Source organism: Anoplopoma fimbria, chromosome 6, assembly GCF_027596085.1.
Source record: "Anoplopoma fimbria isolate UVic2021 breed Golden Eagle Sablefish chromosome 6, Afim_UVic_2022, whole genome shotgun sequence".
Classification (NCBI taxonomy): Eukaryota; Metazoa; Chordata; class Actinopteri; order Perciformes; family Anoplopomatidae; genus Anoplopoma; species Anoplopoma fimbria.
The window spans coordinates 9,659,565-9,675,012 of record NC_072454.1 but is presented as its reverse complement, the minus strand read 5'-3'; the positions used below and the strand labels follow the sequence as shown (position 1 = coordinate 9,675,012).

Here is a 15,448-nt window from a genome sequence, read left to right as displayed (position 1 = left end):
GCATTTTAATGACACATAATGCAATGCAAAGGCCTGTCAGGACATAGCCAGAATACCCATGCTTCATGCTTGGCTGCTGGGTGTGTTTGTGTTCATAATTATCTCCCCCTACTACACCCTCTTTATCAGTGGCTCCCAGAAACAGGATTGCCTATGCATGAAAGGTCAAGTGCACGGGCAAATTTGAGCTAAACACACTTAGAGCTGCAGTCATCTCTTATAACACCATTGCGCATGCTGAAGTCATTTCTGGTCATCATGGAGTCATGTGCATTCTCTTTCTTCTCCATTCAGATGGGAGCATCACTGAGGCGATGTGTCACTTTCTGTTTGTTGTAGCCTCTCTCGGTGTTACACACGGCGCCCTGAGGAGGCAGAGTGTTTATCTATTCAACGGACAACCAATTCTGCAGCTGCGCCTGTGGCACTCCTGAGTCATGCTGTTCGAAACTGCCGCACTGTAAGCTACACTGAGATTTTATGGGAGGGAAGCCACCCTAAGCCAACTCTCAGTGAGGCACACTGACACAGCAGCATCTCAATCGTCTCTGGAGTAAGTACAGAGAAGGAGGGAGAGGGAGCATTACACAACAGCAAAGAGAAAGACGTGACCATTTTTATACTCCAATTTCTCATTTTTAGATAGCCCTCAGTAAAGTAGTAGCTGAACAATCTCATGCACATTGGAGGATTTTAAAAAAAAAAGGGGGATATAGCGGGCAGGCGAATTAAAATCGTGGTAAGCTCATAATCGCTGTGGCAGTCAGATTCAGTAGGGAACATATTAAACACACCACTGAAGTGCCTGCATTTATTCCACACTCATATTTGAGGGCAATGTTGCATCTGGCACAAAATTCCTGTGTAGGAAAAACAACTAATTAGAAGTGAAGGTCAGCATGCAGATCACTCCCTGCAAACGCAGAGCCATCTGTGTCTGAGGAGGAGATGCTGCTAGATTCAGTATCAACAGATGAAAATATCTCACATTTGAAACAAACAGTTACTATATAGAACATGAGGCTTCTCATGTTTACTATATGCATGTCTTACCAACTGCCTCCCTGCTGTCTAAGATGGCTTGATTAGCCCACTAAAGAGCTTTGCACTGGTATCCACAGATTAACACAGCATCTGCTTAAATGACTGTTTTTACTATAATGACATAAAGCAGTGAGTATGTTCGTCAAAAGTCTATTGGCAGTCATGAAAAACATAAACAAAAACAACTAGAGCTCAGCTAATTGCACACCAAGTGAAATAAAAAAAAAAAAAAAGCTCATTGTCATGCACGGCATCATCCATTTCTCTTAGTCACCCTGTCTCCCTTCCCTTCCCCATGTCCGAGCTCCGCCTGCTGTGCTTATCTGGCACAAGATAGGAGGAGGTGAAGGATGAGGCCGACCAATTCTGGAGGGTTCCTTCTCATCCTACCGTCCACCCCTCTCCCCACCCACCCGTATCCCCTAAAGGGAGAGTCATCATGCGTTAGCGTCAGTGTTTCCAGTAGAGCTGCAGGAGGACGAGGGAGAGCGACACTGTGTACCGCGCAACACACACCCAGCCGAGTTCATCCCCTCCCCCTTTTACCTTTTTTTTTCCCCCCTCTTCACATTCACTTCCCCTTGTACCATCTAATCTTCTTTTCTTTCTGTCAGTTTTCCTACATTGCTCTTTGGATACTCTAGATCTGACGCAGTGTGCATTTCCGTGTTTGAGTACATTGATGTCATAGCGCGCCCTGTATTGGCAGTCCACACTGATTTTGCTCACTCTGCTGTGCTTAAAGCTCAGATGCCACGTGGACACACAGTGACAGATGGGGAAATAGCAGGGAGAGAGGTGTAGTCGGAGAAAACAGGCAAAATAGGTTTCAAAATCAGAAGGATGAAGAAGAATCCAAATCTCCCTCTCGTTATATTTACTCCCTGCTTTCTACATCATCCTCTCAGACACCCATCCTACGGCAACAACACATCCCTTCTCATTCAAGAGGCCATTTATGAGCCAGCATATGGAGCACAAGTCACACCATTTTACATTGGGAGAAAACAATACCAAGTCTCCAGGGTTTAATGTGTGTCACAGCGCACCACAACACATTTGTCTGAGGCCAGTAAATGAAGCGTGTCATTGATTTGCAGTGTGAGCTCTGGCTTCAGTCCATAGCTGCAGTTTGATTGATAACGGCCATGTGTGTCTCCAGGTCTCCAAATGAAATCCCAGTTTATATGAGCTTTTCTGGAATTAAATGCCTTCATCTTCTTCCCCTGTTGTTACAGTAAAATCTAGTGAATAATTAAATTCATTGTTAGCCAACATGCAACAACATGCCCACACGTTTAATCAGGAGCGACTAATTTAAAGCTGGGATGGTGTTGATTAATCTATTTAACTGATAGGAGGATGCACAATATAGGAAACGTCAAAAGGAACAGTTTCACATTTGGGAAATAAGCTTATTCGCTTCGTCTGTTTGTAAGATAAATATGTAGCTAGCGCAAACAGCAAGCGTGGCTCTGTCCGAAGGGAACAAAATTCACCTACCAGCAACTCTGAAGCTCACTAACACTTACTATCTTGTTTATTTAACAGGCACAAAATCCAACTAAATTATCTCATTTTACAGGAGGTTATGTGCTGAACTAACTCTTTGCTGGGAACAATAACATCCTGAAGTCTCTGCTGGTTGCTTTGTCAAGAAATGTCAGATTTATAACCCCCAGAAAAACTACATCTTGTTGTTTACATGTCAAGTATTGTACAGATTAGACAAATTAGATATATGTGTTAATTAGTGAGCTTTAAAATTGCTGGTAGGCGGGCTTTGTTGCCTTTAGACAGAAGGCTAGCTGTGTTCCTAGTTTTCCAGATTGTTATGCTAAGCGAAGCTCACTGGCTTCTGTCTCTCACTTCATATTTATCATACAGACAATAAAGTAGAATTTATTTTCACATCAATCTCTTGACAACAAAGCAAATAAGCACATTTTCCCAAAATGTTGAACTATACCTTTAAGAGATGTCACGTATATGAGAAGTTTTAAACATCGAAACCTCACCAAGAAGTTGTTGTCTTGTTAGGGAATGTCCCCCGATGGTGTCTTGACAGATCTGGATGGATGAGACGTGGAGATGGACACCTGGGGGGGTCTCATGGACGGACTCGGTGCTGTGACACTCTCTGGGTCTGGCTATAATTAAAAACAAGAGCTTGAGGTTGGACACATCAGTGAGACACTGAAATGACAGCAGCCCAACGAGGTTAAGCTTTACATTCTGACAGCAACAAGACAATTCGTTAACAGAGGTAGAGGTACAATCTGATTGGTAGAGGACGTCTAGTAGAATTGCATTTTAGGTGGAAAAAATAGTGGAACAACAGCTTCTTTGGACAGATGCAAAACCAGAAAACTGCAGGCGACATGTTTGCATGTATGTTGTGTACAAGGCATGACACGGCTGTGATTGTGTTGGAGCAGCATTCATCACTTCCCTTCGACCACAACCTCTTATTGCAAAGATTTGTTGATGGAATGGCGACTGTCCTATCAGTATCCAGCTGTGCTGCCCAAGAATGTACTTAACCATCCAAATGCTCCACAATTTCCCTCACTACCTGTTCCACAATACTACACTTCCACCCTATAATTTTGTTACTGGTAGCTGGGCTGAACTCCTGCTTATTCTGAGGTTGGACGTGTCAACTGAAATGTCAGGGATTATTGAAGAGGAAGCGCAGGATTAATCCGAAAGCCCTCTCTGGGTTAGAATGCATTGCAACCCTCAAGTTTTGTGAGGCAGCTCATGTGAGGTCAGAATCCACTCAAAAAATGCTCTCTGACAGGATTATTGAGAAAGCCCTGCAGACCAAAGCCAATAAAAGAGGAGTGGAACTCGAGCCACTGATTCTGCATGCAGAGACCTTTTATCCAAATCATTTCCCATGTCCTCTCATCATCCACCCCGATAGTCAACACCTTGGAGCCAGTCAAAGTGGCCAAAGTGGTGGACTCAACTGATGACCCTCCCTATGGCTTGGTTGAGGTCAAATGAGGACACTGGAGCTGCATCACACACCGAGTTTGCTGAGGGTCTAGTTAAAGTAAGGAAAAAATAAAAGTATTGGCAATCTGCCTGGCCTTGTATGCCTCCGCCAACCACTCATGCTGCAACTTACATCCATGTCTGTCCAAAATGCCATCACTTTATCCTGTAAGACATTTGTGTAAAATAGTCAGAATTAGCAATGTAAATTACTTTATGTTTCCCACTTTCTTTCCCCCATGTGATGCTTGTCAGGTTTACTTTAGATGCTAACGACTCACTCACCTGGAGACGGCAGTGCTAATTGTGTTCCTGCAGCTGCTTCGCCATATTGTCACTTCCCCATTTGATCACCTGCCGCTTCATCCACATCTCAACTAAATAGGTTCAGCTGTTTGAGTTTGGCATTGTTTATCTTCTCCCCAATTCTTCCAATTGGCAGCCTGTGGTTTAAAAACATTTGCAAGCGGGACTCTGGGTGGGCAAGTAGTTCATTTTCCTAGAAAAGCAAGACACAGAAGTAATGTAAGTGCCTGTCTTCACGGTAAATCATGTTCCCTCGTCTCCTCTTATGGACAACAGCCATCTTTTTTTTAATGTTTGTCAGTTGGAAAGCTGTGAAAAGGACAAATATGGTTGTTTCGTTACTTTAATTTGAACTAAGAGACAGTCGGAATTCCGGAAGTGAGGTTTCCCTTCATCCATTTCCCGCTCGCGATTCTGAGAAATAGGTTTATTATACTGGCCACTTAGATTGTATAATAATGATACATTAAATATACATTTATGTCATGCTGGAATCCAGAATTAGATTCATTTCTACATTACTCTGTCACTGAAACCCCATTTTATTCTGCCTCCAGCAGGTGGGGCTTTTCCTAGTTGCCTCGAGTGGAGGTGAAAAGGTTAAATCTAGGTTAATTGCCCTCCTTCTGCTGACTGAGTTGGATGTGGGAAAAGAAAAAAACATTACGTTAGGTTATGAAAAGTAGGATTCATGATTGAACTTTGATGGTGGCTGGACCAACATATTTTCCCTCCTAAGAAAATATGCCTGCAAGGCTTAAAGCAAAAAAAGCAATAGCCTTATAATGGTCTGGCTTATTGTAAAATAACAATGCACACTACACTACATGCATTATTACAGCACAATCTCATACTGTCGCTGAATGTACTAGGAGCTGCAGATATGCACACAATAATCTGTCAGTGTGAGATTTGTGTTGTTTTGCATGAACAAGGAGGAAAAAAAAAACAGGTAGACAGACACAAAGAGCCAGACAGACACAAAGAGCATATTGCCTGTTGGATGAGAGCCAGGAATGGTGAGGTAGCAACCAAGTCACAGCTCCTCTCATTTACACCTTTCCTGCGAAGGCAAGCTGCTCATGAGAACAATATGTAATGCTGTGGACTCTGCTGGTCTTCAAGTGGCGAGTCTGCCAGGATGCAGAATAAATGCATGGTTGGTTAGTCACGGAAAGCCCATAGCTCGTTCTCTCTGCAATTTCGCCGTCTTTCACTCTGTCCGTCTCTCACAATAGAACATGAAATTCAAATTAGTCATGCCGGGCACTGAGAATGATTGCCAGCTGTGCTGTACACATAATCGCCCAAAGTGAGGGGAACAGAGGCTTTGATATTCGTGATTTAATAGCTTTTCTCTAGAGCCATTAGGCTTAAAGCGTGTGTGATTGCTTTATATGGTAAAATAAAAGTGTATTTATTCCTGTGGAAGCTAGCTCTACTTTAAGTTTCTCAGTAAGGCAAAAAAAGAGATTACAATACAACTCTGATATATTCATAATATGAGGAATTGGCAGCTGACAGTTATACATGTTTTGTCAATATCCTTCCTGTACATCACCCCTGAGCGACCTCAGGATAACATACCAGTATTTACATCCTTCAGTGTTGTTATGTTAACATGAAGTCGTTCTGTTTTCTTTATGGAAAACAATGAAAGAGGATGACAGAGTGATTGAGACAACAAAAGAACTTGTTAAGGGCTCATTTGCGTTGGTTGATAGGCTCTCCCTCCCGCTCTCTATTCACTATTTGAACAAAAATTTGCTGCCATAAACAGGGAGGCCTGTGGATGACTTTCGGAGCAGTAAATATGAACATGGATAATATGGAAAATTGAATCACCCCACTCTACCTCAGGCAAAATACAGCTTTGAAAAGTGTTTGTGTGTGTAAAGTCTATGTTTCAAAAAGAAAATCAGATTCAAAACAACATAAAAATGCAAATATAAAATATATATTAGAGGTAATAAGTAAATGGCATTCTTTTATTGAGCATATTACATTCCACAAATAAAACACCAGTAGTTTTTAGTATTATTTAATAATCTCTAAACATGTAATAAATGATCTGTTGCCAAGTAACCATTGTCCATGTTTTATCAGAGAAGCAAGTCATTTGAAGTGGCAACACTGCCCCCTTGAGGTTTTCATTTACACTGCATGTGCAGAGAATTTAGGAGGAAACAATGCTTTAATCCAAGTGTTTGTCTATTTTAGGCAGTCGATGGTCTCATTCTCCAATGTTGCTGCTGTGCTTATATTAAATAAGAGACATGGGCATGGCTTAATGTAAATGTGGCACAGCCAGGCGACACAGTGCAGAGTTTGTGACCTCACTCAAACAGATGGTTATAAAATCTGAACTGTTCACCCGACAATTCATCACAGAGGAAATGGATTACATGACCTGGATAATGCCTGGAAAATAATGAAAAAACAATGAGGAAAACATTTTCTTCTATTGGAAACTGAATACAACAATCGTATAAGAAAAGAAAAAGAAACATCTCAATATAAATTCCGCTTCTTTGATGGTCCATCGGGCCTGGTGGAGCGGACAGATGGACAGTAAATTAAGAGCCACAGACTTGAGACTGAGCTTAAAATGAATTTGTTCACGAGCATTACGCTATACATTGTCTCCGTCAGAATCTCCATTAGTCGCAGCGGATTCATTCTGTTGGATTAAGCAGATCCTGGCTCTACGGATTAGGCCTCATGTAGGCATGCATGGCACCGTAACCACATGGCATGGGACCATGGGAGTATGTATGCGTTTTTGATTACAAACAGAGAAGATAAAGTGAGTTTAGTATGTGATTATGCATTTATAAGCCTCATTCTGTATGGGTACATCATTTTTCATAATACTACATTAAAAACACTGACTGAAGGGGGGCTTTCAATGGTTCTGTGGTTTGCCATTTTAATACTTTCTGTGCTTATCTGCTCTGAGAAAACATTCTGGGGGTCACAGCATCTTACAGATACTAAAAGCCTGGATTTCCTGATAGCTCAGAGCTAACATCATCTTCCTGCCTTTTTGAGAACTATGGAAAAGACACTTAAAGACAATTATATCTGAACATTCTTGTGTTATGCATAAAAAAACAACAATAAAAGGGACTTTTTTTGGCATAAATTTATTACCTTTATAATATTTGAATGTTTGAACAAACATTTTTTTTGCCTGCTTGACAGTTTCTCCAAAATGTCCTGTTTATATCTGTACTACAATACAATTAGAATAACAATAGCATCAACAGATGCCACAGTGAACAGAGCTTTGGCCACATGGCAATGTTTATACACAAATTCTTCTCTGGAACTTTGTGCAGAATTGTACCTTTCTCACACAAAAACATTGGTTGCATAAGATGAAAAAGTTGTACAAAAGTTATGTATTATCCTTAGTGGTTTACATTTATTATAAATGTACCATTTGATTGCAGTACAAAGACTCCTTCAAATAAATCCCTTTGGGAACAACAATAGTACTAATACAACAAATCAAAGACATAATTGTGAATCTACTCTATCAGAGGGCAAAGACTAGACAAGTTGGCAGTAAACGTTTTGACTTGATGAGTCCCTTCACTAATCCGTAATAAATTTGCAATAACATGCATATTTTTTAAACAACATTCACTTTATAAGACAAAAATCTCTACTGCCCTCCGAGCAAACGCATCCTAACAAGTTAAGGGATGAAAACAAATGTCTGCAAGGCAGGAACACGAGTCACAGCACTGGGAGAGTAAGTGCTCAACAGCTTCAATGTAGTACCATGATGAGTGGGGGCGAACCGGCCCCGGGTTTCCTCTCAGGGTAAAGAATCCCTTTTTAGATTAGCATTCTCCCTCTTCATGTCATTTTCTTAAGACTTCCAAGGGAATAAAAGACATTTACCTGGTTGGCGTCGGCAACCGTGTCAAATTATTGGTTAGTATAGTGTTATTTACTTGACAACCACATTGAGAGTGGCTGAAATCAGATGCGAGGGAGGCTGTAAAGTGGTTAAAAGCGAACATGATAAGCAACAAATCACCTTAAAGGGAATCATTGCGAATTGAAGAGAAGTGCCAAATTATCGACTTCTCTCTGTATGAGAACATGTGAGGACTGCTGTTACTTTCTTTCGTTGTAAAATTTGGCGAGGTAAATGTTCATGCACTCGACCGTGATCATTTCTCAAAAGCGTCCTCTACATACCTAATAGATTATATACACTGTACTCATTAAACCAAAATAATACCTTTGTCAGTCTTAGATTTTACACCCTTATTATTGCAAAGAAACACCATTTCCCAGAATTTCTTTTTTTTTTTCTTTTTTACAAAGAGGCACTTTGTTGCTCTTGATACAAAGTACTCAAGACTTTGGAAGCTGGATCGATTTGAAGGCTAAATCCTCAGATAAATCTAAAGAATATCAAGCAAAATAACACTTGAGATATCCAAAGTTAATGAACTGTTTGAAAAGGATGTTTTCTTTTTCAAAACACATGAACAAACAATACAGGAGTCCAGAACAAATGCTAGCTTTGATGATACAACACTGCTGCTGGGTGTATAATGTAACTTCATTAAATACTGCTTAACCAGGTTTCCTGGATATTAGATTGCTTGACTGATACTAGAAACTTCCAGATTTGTATTTGTTTTCATATTAAATCTTAGTCCTTCTGATGACTTTGGTTTCTCTTTTGTATCTCTTGAAGATATATTCTCATATGACACCATTTTGGCTGTGAATATACTGGTTCTTTGTGTGATGCACGTCCCTACTGGAGCGTAAAGTCAGACCAAAATATTTGTGTTCTTAACGAAATATCTCCCTGCTGAAAACTAGCTATGTACATTGGCACTTTTTTGCTACAAAAAAGCATGGCCTTGCTATTCTAGGTCCTTCCTTGCTTTAAATGGAACGGCCAGTTAAAAGGAAGACAAAAAAGGGCACACGATTCTAGCATAGCAACTCGAGGTCTGGATACACGGAAGAGTGCTTTGTGAGATTTTCGGCGCACAGAAGGGGCCACTGGGAGGCCAACACTGACAAATAACAGAAGAGACAAAAGACCATGTACTATAAACAAACAGAGAAGGAGAACCACAGAAAAAATGCCTGTTGACACAATCAGAGAGAGGCCTTTAAAGCTTTGCCTAACTGCCTCGTGTCTCTGCTACTGTCTCATGGCACAGCCACATTACGGCTCCACAGATTAAAAAGGCAGGAAAAAAAAAAAGGTAAAAGATACTAATAATCTAATTACAAAAATCATAGAAACTCATTCATGAATGTATAAAAAAATACAAATGTAAACTGATTACCGTTAAACATCCCACCCAGTCCCCTAAAATGGTAATAAAAACTAAAAATAAAATCATAATGCATAGTGAGTACAAAATATTAGATTTTTTTTTTGTCTAGTAAACACACAGACATACAAACAGTCTGCGGTTGGACACAAACACTGACCTTGGAGGAATGTCCACCAATCAAAACACTTAAGGCAGCCAGAGGTCAAAGGCCACAATGATACTTTCCTTTGGTATATGTTAAAGATAATTAAGTCACCACTTTGGTGCATGGACACATTTTGCACTTCATTTGGTGGTGCCCTTAAACTCACTGGTAAGTGCTAACATTTGGTTTGGTACAAAATGCATCTGTGCTTTTAGTCAATAATAAAAAATAAAAAAAATGCATAGTTATTTTTAATCTAAGGAATTAGGCTCTCACAGGCAAAAGTCTAGTAATATTAAAGTGCATGTCACTGATACAACGGCATGATACAAATGCAGGTAGTATCAATGTGTAAAATGATTGTACTAATCATTCTGCCTGTTCCCTTGAACGAAAATTGGACAGAAATACTGGACAGTACCCTTCATCAGAACCGTAACAACAAACGTTCATATATAAATGCTCCAGAGAGACGAGATGGCTCTATAAAAGGAGTGAACACTGAACCTCATGTTTCTGGGAAATCCCTTCTTTCCTGTTGGCACTTCAGGTAAAACTATGGCTTTTTTAATATATATGTATATATATATATATATATATATATATATATATATATTTATACTATATGGCAACGACAACGTTTTGAACAGTCTTCATTCAGCTTAAACCAGGGCTGCCGAGGCACAGAATGACACTGGAGGCTGGTCTCCATCATGGACGGTTCTAGGATGGCCTGTAGGTCTGGAGGAACCTACCATCGCCCACTGACGCTGGCTATGTCTGCGTGAAACTGACGGGAGAGGCGGCCGCTGGCTCCCCCTTCCAGGAAAGAGGACCTGATGGGTGGCTCAAATAGTTTCCTCCGGTTCTTGTTTAGTTCTGTGTTGAGAAAAAAAAACAGAACATAAGCAGGAGTAAAGGTGATGCAACTACTTCTAGTGTTGCGTTTGGAGCTGTAGTAAATCACAGTGAAGAAATAGAGACGGTGAAAGAGTAAATAGACACCTCAGGCAAAAACATCGTTTTCATGCTCTGGTGATTTTGAGATTCTGGGTTATTTTGCTTCCATAACATCTACTTTCGTCTACTTTCAGAGTAGTGGATAGAAAACATCCAAAATACACATTTAAGTGTTTACTAAACTACTTTGTCTATTTAGGTCTGTAGATTTCTCCCCAAATCATCAAAGGTTTGCATTAGATAATGCCTAATTTGCATATTTAAACATAATATTGCAGAAAACCTGTAATACAAAAAGTTATTATCTTAATCTAAGTAATCAACTTGGCAAGTTTTAGGGGGATATCTATAAAATGTCTTGTCTATTTACCTGTAAAGTAGAAATTAGAGTAAAATGTATGGAATTTACAATACGTATCTTTAGAGGACCTTTTCTCACAATTCGTTTTTTCTCATACTCTGAGCCAGAAATCTCCACTTCAGTACCACTAACATTCACCGAACTTTGCAATTTCATTCCTATCTATATCCTGAAGGTTTTTAAAAAGGGGTTGGTTCATACATCATTCATAGCCTGACTTGTATAACATCTTTTTCCTAAAACAAGGCAAAATGGCTTTTCTTAATGGCTGTTGACAGTATTTTTAGATTTATGGAGTGAATACAAAGAGATATCTAAAAATTCCCCTCGGTAGAAACCTTTGACTCTATTATGTGAACAAAATGAAAAAAGAATTTTGAACAAGGTAATATCCAATGTATGCAAATTAGCACAGATTTAATAAGAGAATGCCTAATTTGCAAATTTAAACATGCACATTCAGAATATTGTAATACGAAAATGAATTGTCTTGTTGCAAGTTATGCACTGGGGAAGTTTCAGGGTAATATTTATTAGTTAAATCTTTTAACCTTTGCACCTGGGGTGTCTCTCCTTAACGTTTCTTTTTAGCCCCCATTCATCAAAAATGACATGAAAACTGGATTCAGATCACTACAGGTTTGCTCAGATCAACAAAAGCCCTCTTTGTACCCATCTGTGTTTTACACAGAAGTTTGGACAAAATGCTTTCATAAAAATGTCACGTCACGGCTTCTCTGAGTTATTCATATGATAACCACGTTCTGTTGCTGCCAGCATAAACCTTCAGTCTGATTACTGGAGACAGGCAGCTCGCTCCAGCAGCTCTTTTTACTGGCAGACCAGCAGGAAGTCAGAACCTGGATTGCCGTGACTCGCATTCTATCTTTTTATAATTAGAAGCAAAAATACAGAAAGACAAAGAGACAGACAGAGACGTGCACGCTCCTGGTTTGGAGCCCTAGAGTCGGCCAGTGGCGATGAAAGTTGACCTGCACTTGGCTGAGGCGTCGGGCAATAAAAATACAATTCTGGCCTTGAATCGCTCTGCTTTCTTAAAAATCAGCACTGACCTTGCCGTTTCCACTTTGTTGCTCCAACTGTGAACCCTGGCTCTGGTCTGAGGTTTCTGAACCTTTACTGAGTATCCATGACAGGAAGCTCATGATCCCAACATGAGCATGATTAACGTATGCAGCTTAACAACTATTACTAGCTATTACAATGTCCAAAACATGACATCGGTAATGAAGTGTGACTCCAACAACATTCACATTACATCCAGTGCAAAAAACATGACAGAGTCTACATCAGCATCGGGCAGCAGCTGGAACAACTGGAGGATTACCAACACAGTCATGTGAGAAGAATGTGCCCTTATCCCATTTACTCCAACATTGTTTCATGTATCTTTACAAGACAAATTTAGTTGCACTTCTCTAGTAGTCTGCCAATACTAAAGGCCACCTAAAGCTTTCAAAGCCAGTGGTTGGCAGTGTTGATGACCTCTGTCAGTTGGAGTTCCCTCTTTGCCCTCTGCACAGCTGGGCTCCACTCAGACTTGTGGTAGCAACAGACAAAATAGGAAACAATAATGAACACGCCGGAGACAATTTCTGTGAACTGCCTTCAGCGAGACCCAACAGGTCGAGGCTCCAGCTGGTGTCAGTAATAATCAACGCAGGAAAGAACCAACTTGAGACCCAGGTGGTCGTTTGCAGGCATATCTTCACTGTAGCTTCTCTGTTTATTTTGTTTTATTGGTCAATTTGGGTCAGTTGATAGCAGAGAAAGACGGGGAAGAGGAAGGACGTGAAATACGAAACGTGAAAAGTTCTTGATTTGTACCTGAGATGGCGAGCAGCATTTTCCTGCGGGCTCCAAAGGTGGTGATGCCGAGTTCCTTCAGGTCCTGGTCTGTTAGAGTCAGGAATGTCTGGAGGTCAATCTGGAAGCAGCAACAAGCCCATTTAACACCACTAGTACCACAATTCAGCAACTTCTACAAGTGTTAAGAATTGCCACCTATGACTAAAAATACTACATGAAATTTTATTTACTTGACAAGCTTTTGCATTATCAAATTTTCCAATGAACTGATGACTGAACATGCCCAGCTCCAACCCGTATGTTTGAGCAGCAAAAAGTTACCACACATGTTCTTCCTACTTTTATCTTGTGTTACATATCCATTATATTAAATACTTTAAAAAGACACTACAACATATTGCATTGAGGAAGTTTAAAAGTTCTAGAGGTCAATGTACTTCAGAAGCCAAAAGAAGAGCAAATATGCCCATAAAGTGTGTTAATATTGTAGGGGAATGTTTTTCAGACACCTTTTCATTTACAGCTCATAGCTTTAGTTTCAGCAATGCTAGCCGCGACACTTTGTGCTAATCGACATGCTAACATGCTGATGTTGAGCAAGTATAGCAGACCTGGTTCACCATCTTGGTTTAGTATGTTATAGTACTAACATTTGTCGGTTTGCAGGTATTCTGATAAAAACTTAGTGTTGGACACCTTAAGATTGCGCTGTATGAAAAGTTAAGGGATCAACAAAGACATAAGCATTTATCCTCTGGGGTCCTTGAATATCTGTAGCAAATTTCATAGTAATCCATCCAATAGTTTGAGATATTTCACTCTAAACCACAAATGTGAATCTAATAGTGGCGCTAGAAGGAGAAGTTAAGACAAAAAGTGGAATTTCTTTGCTGTTTTGGAAACTGTCAATGCCCGTTTTCAGCTCGACAGTCCCACATTAAAATCTCTTTAGGGGAGTAACTAGCTACATGTAAGTGAGATAGGTATTGAAAAATCAGTTACTTATCAAAATGTTGTTGGTTTCAAAGGCATTACATCCGAAAAATCTTTTTTTTCCCGGTAAGAAGCTTATATGTAGAATATAACATTCATTCTGTTGCCATGTTACAATCATCATTCAAGTTATATTGAAAAACTTTAAAGCTTGACAGTACTCAGTGTTGAGTACAGTTGAAAGGTTTACGCTTCCTGGTTTAAGTTTTTTTTTGATAATTTTCAGCTTTATTGTCCAGCTTAAACATCTGTTATAAAAGTAATCAAATATAAAAAGTTACATAACTTTGATAAAGTAATAAACATATTGACTTTACATATAACGTTTCAACTGGCTATCTAGAAATCTTTAACCTATTACATTTCAAAAAGTGGCCTTCCTAAAGCTGGTTAAAATCATAACCAGGGGGTGTTCTCATTCTGCGCTACCTCTTGTTGCTGGAAGACGTCCGTGTACTTCCCTAAGCCCAGCTTGCTGAACAGCTCAGGCAGGTCTGAGCCTTTCAGAGACGAGTTCAGACTGCAGCCGTTGCTGCCAGTTATCGAGGAGATGCAGTCCATGTAGTTGCTGCTGCTGAGGTAATGCTCTGCAGCTGTCCGTCATAGGATTGGGGAAATAAATGAAAAAAAAAACAATGATAAATGTAAAGAAAGCGAAAAAACCCCAGCAATAATTCATTCACATCTGAGCTAAAGTGATCACACCATTTTTAATTAGCCAAGAAATGAAGATAAAGTCAGAAAACAATGTGCTAGAAAATTTTGATTGATGAGACTAATACAGCTCCTGTTAAGAGGCAGACAAAGGGAAAGTCAGCTGAAGTGCCATCTCTGAACTTTAAAAAATATATATTTCAACATCAATGCCAAAAACTTAACATATTGTGTAACTCTTTGCAAAGGAACGTCTTTCCAACAAGTAATGTACTGCCAAAACATGCTCAACTGACCACATTTGTTCTGCTTCCTCTTCGGGCTACCGACAGCGGCGGGGAACTCGCGTGACTCGGCAGGCCGTTACCGTTCCTGTCTCGCCAGTTTTCGGAGTCACTGCCGTTCCCTAAGCCTTCCCTGCTGTTGGATCGAGACAAGGACAGCGGGGAATCCTGAGACAGAACGCAAAGAGAGAAAGACAATCCAAACCTTTAACAAAGAGTTATGACACTTCATCTCAATATAGGGAACAGAAACATCTAACGACAATCTACATGGTAAGACAAAAAAAATCTTCTATAATATACACATAAAGACAGTAAAGTTATTGATCCAAGACGACAAGAATGGCAATCCACTGTATGTCTGACCTCATAGGTGGTGCTCATGCTGGGCTTGTACGAAACGTGATTGGCTCTCCGCAGCTCCTTGATGGTCTCAGCTGGCATCGACTTTGAGAAGCCCAGACCGCTCCAGGTGTTGGTAGGAGTCCGCACCTCAGTCACCACAGGCTTCTTTAACATAGCTGTGTGGATACATACATACAGT

General features: G+C 40.1%; 1 protein-coding gene across 1 annotated transcript in view; it reads right to left on the bottom strand.

Annotated features, from left to right (window-relative positions):
* Window positions 1-10,475: 10,475 nt before the first annotated feature.
* The window catches only part of LOC129092280 (protein bicaudal C homolog 1-like), a 55,120-nt gene continuing 50,147 nt past the window's right edge, over window positions 10,476-15,448 (bottom strand). Inside the window, 6 exon segments of the mRNA XM_054600174.1 lie at window positions 10,476-10,701; window positions 12,992-13,091; window positions 14,396-14,559; window positions 14,917-14,967; window positions 14,970-15,072; window positions 15,271-15,425. Coding sequence (XP_054456149.1) covers window positions 10,574-10,701; window positions 12,992-13,091; window positions 14,396-14,559; window positions 14,917-14,967; window positions 14,970-15,072; window positions 15,271-15,425 — 701 coding nt within the window. The 3' untranslated portion in view covers window positions 10,476-10,573.